This window comes from Aplysia californica, unplaced genomic scaffold (genome assembly GCF_000002075.1).
Source record: "Aplysia californica isolate F4 #8 unplaced genomic scaffold, AplCal3.0 scaffold00055, whole genome shotgun sequence".
In the NCBI taxonomy this organism is placed as follows: domain Eukaryota; kingdom Metazoa; phylum Mollusca; class Gastropoda; order Aplysiida; family Aplysiidae; genus Aplysia; species Aplysia californica.
The window spans coordinates 1,008,379-1,010,415 of record NW_004797325.1 but is presented as its reverse complement, the minus strand read 5'-3'; the positions used below and the strand labels follow the sequence as shown (position 1 = coordinate 1,010,415).

General features: G+C 39.5%; 1 protein-coding gene across 1 annotated transcript in view; it reads left to right on the top strand.

Moving 5' to 3' along the window:
• LOC101848728 (complement C3) overlaps positions 1 to 2,037 on the top strand; it is a gene marked incomplete in the record, with an annotated part of 82,021 nt that overhangs the window by 35,919 nt on the left and 44,065 nt on the right. The window contains 2 exon segments of the mRNA XM_005092954.3: positions 452 to 677; positions 1,163 to 1,282. Coding sequence (XP_005093011.2) covers positions 452 to 677; positions 1,163 to 1,282 — 346 coding nt within the window.

Genomic DNA, 2,037 nt, shown 5'->3' with positions numbered 1-2,037 from the left:
TCTCACCCCCCCCCTCCCACCCCACCCCCCAACAGACACTCTCACTTTCACTCTCTTTTATTCTCTCTAAAACACAGACACGAAACACACACTCACACACTCACACACATACACACACGCATACAAACACGCCCACACAGTCCTGCTTTCCCTCTAGTTCTCTCTCTCTCTCTCTCTCTCTCTCTCTCTCTCTCTCTCTCTCTCTCTCTCTCTCTCTATCTATCTATCTATCTATCTATCTATCTATCTATCTATCTATCTATCTATCTATCTATTTACTCTATTTCTGTCTTTCTACGTTTTTCTATTTTTATGTCTCTCCGTAATTCTCTTTTTTGTCACTTTGCCTCAAAATATATATATATATATATATATATATATATATATGTGTATGTGTGTGTGTGTGTATATATAATTCATTTATAATTTTCTCCCGCGTTCAAATCTCCAGTACCGGGCAACTGACACTAAACACGACACTACCTGACTCCATCACCACATGGTCCTTCCTTGCCGTGGGTATATCTGCCAAAAGGGGCGTTTGCGTGTCCAGGCCATTTGAAGAAAAAGTGAGACAGACATTTTTCGTTGACCTTCGCATGCCCTACAAGGTCACGCGGCTAGAAGAGGTCAAGATCAAGATTGCTATTTACAACTTCAAGATGCAAAATATTTCTGTGAGTTGTCATCATCATCATCATCATCATCATCATCATCATCATCATCATCATCATCATCATCATCATCATCTGCAGCAGCAGCAGCAGCAGCAGCAGCAGCAGCAGCAGCAGCATCAGCAGCATCGATGTTGTTGTTGTGCAGTGGAAATTTGCATGTGAGAGACTTATTTATATTTTAAGCACAACCTTCTTCATGTGTCAGGTGTGAAGACATTGACGATCATGGCACCCCACTCCTTCTTGTTGTCAGTTTTCTTGATCAGCTCGGATTGTATTGTTTTATATGTTACAAAGATGTCAGGCCATTCTGTGTAGGTAGGTCGTTCTTTGTCTTCCTCGGGTATTAAAAAGCGTTAGTCTCAGTCTTCCAATATTTCTGTTTCCCCAGGTACATGGAAGAGTTAAGCCCAAACCTCCAATGTTTGTTTCCACAGTTAAATGAAAGAGTTCAACTCAGTCTTCCAATATTTCTGTTTCGCCAGGTACATGGACAAGTGTACGGTTCTGAAGGTCTGTGCTTCCCCTCGGTAGACCCCTATAGCAAAGTAATCCACTTCAACTTGACGATACCAAAGCAGGACGTCAGGTCCGTGGAAGTGAAGGTATAATTTCAATAAGAATAGTAATAATGATAATGATGATGTCTATCATCATCATCATCAACCACTACTATTACTACTACTACTACTACTATTACTACTACTACTACTACTACTACTACTACTACTATTACTACTACTACTACTACTACTACTACTACTACTACTACTACTACTACTACTACTACTACTACTACTACTACTACTACTACTACTACTACTACTACTACTACGGTGTCGGAAGTCTAGTGGTTAGGCTACCGGACTCGTAATCGTGAGATTGCGGTTCTGTCCGACGTTGTGTGATTGGGAAAGGCACTTTACACGAAACTTTACACGAATTTCCCAGTTGGCTCGGTCCTTCGGAGACAGAAGTTAAACTAGGAGGCCCCGCCTCTTAAATAACCTAGTAATAGTGTTGATTTCACCATTTTCACTACTACTACTAACTACTACTACTACTACTACTACTACTACTACTACTACTACTACTACTACTACTACTACTACTACTACTACTACTACTACTACTACTACTACTACTACTACTACTACTACTACTACCACTACTACTACTAGTAGTAGTAGTAGTAGTAGTAGTAGTAGTAGTAGTAGTAGTAGTAGTAGTAGTAGTAGTAGTAGTAGTACTCCTACTCTTACTACTTATGCTGGTAATGATAATATTACGAATGAAAATAAGAATGATGATAGTGATAATACTGAAGAGTAATAGTAATAATATAGGAGAAGAAGAAGAA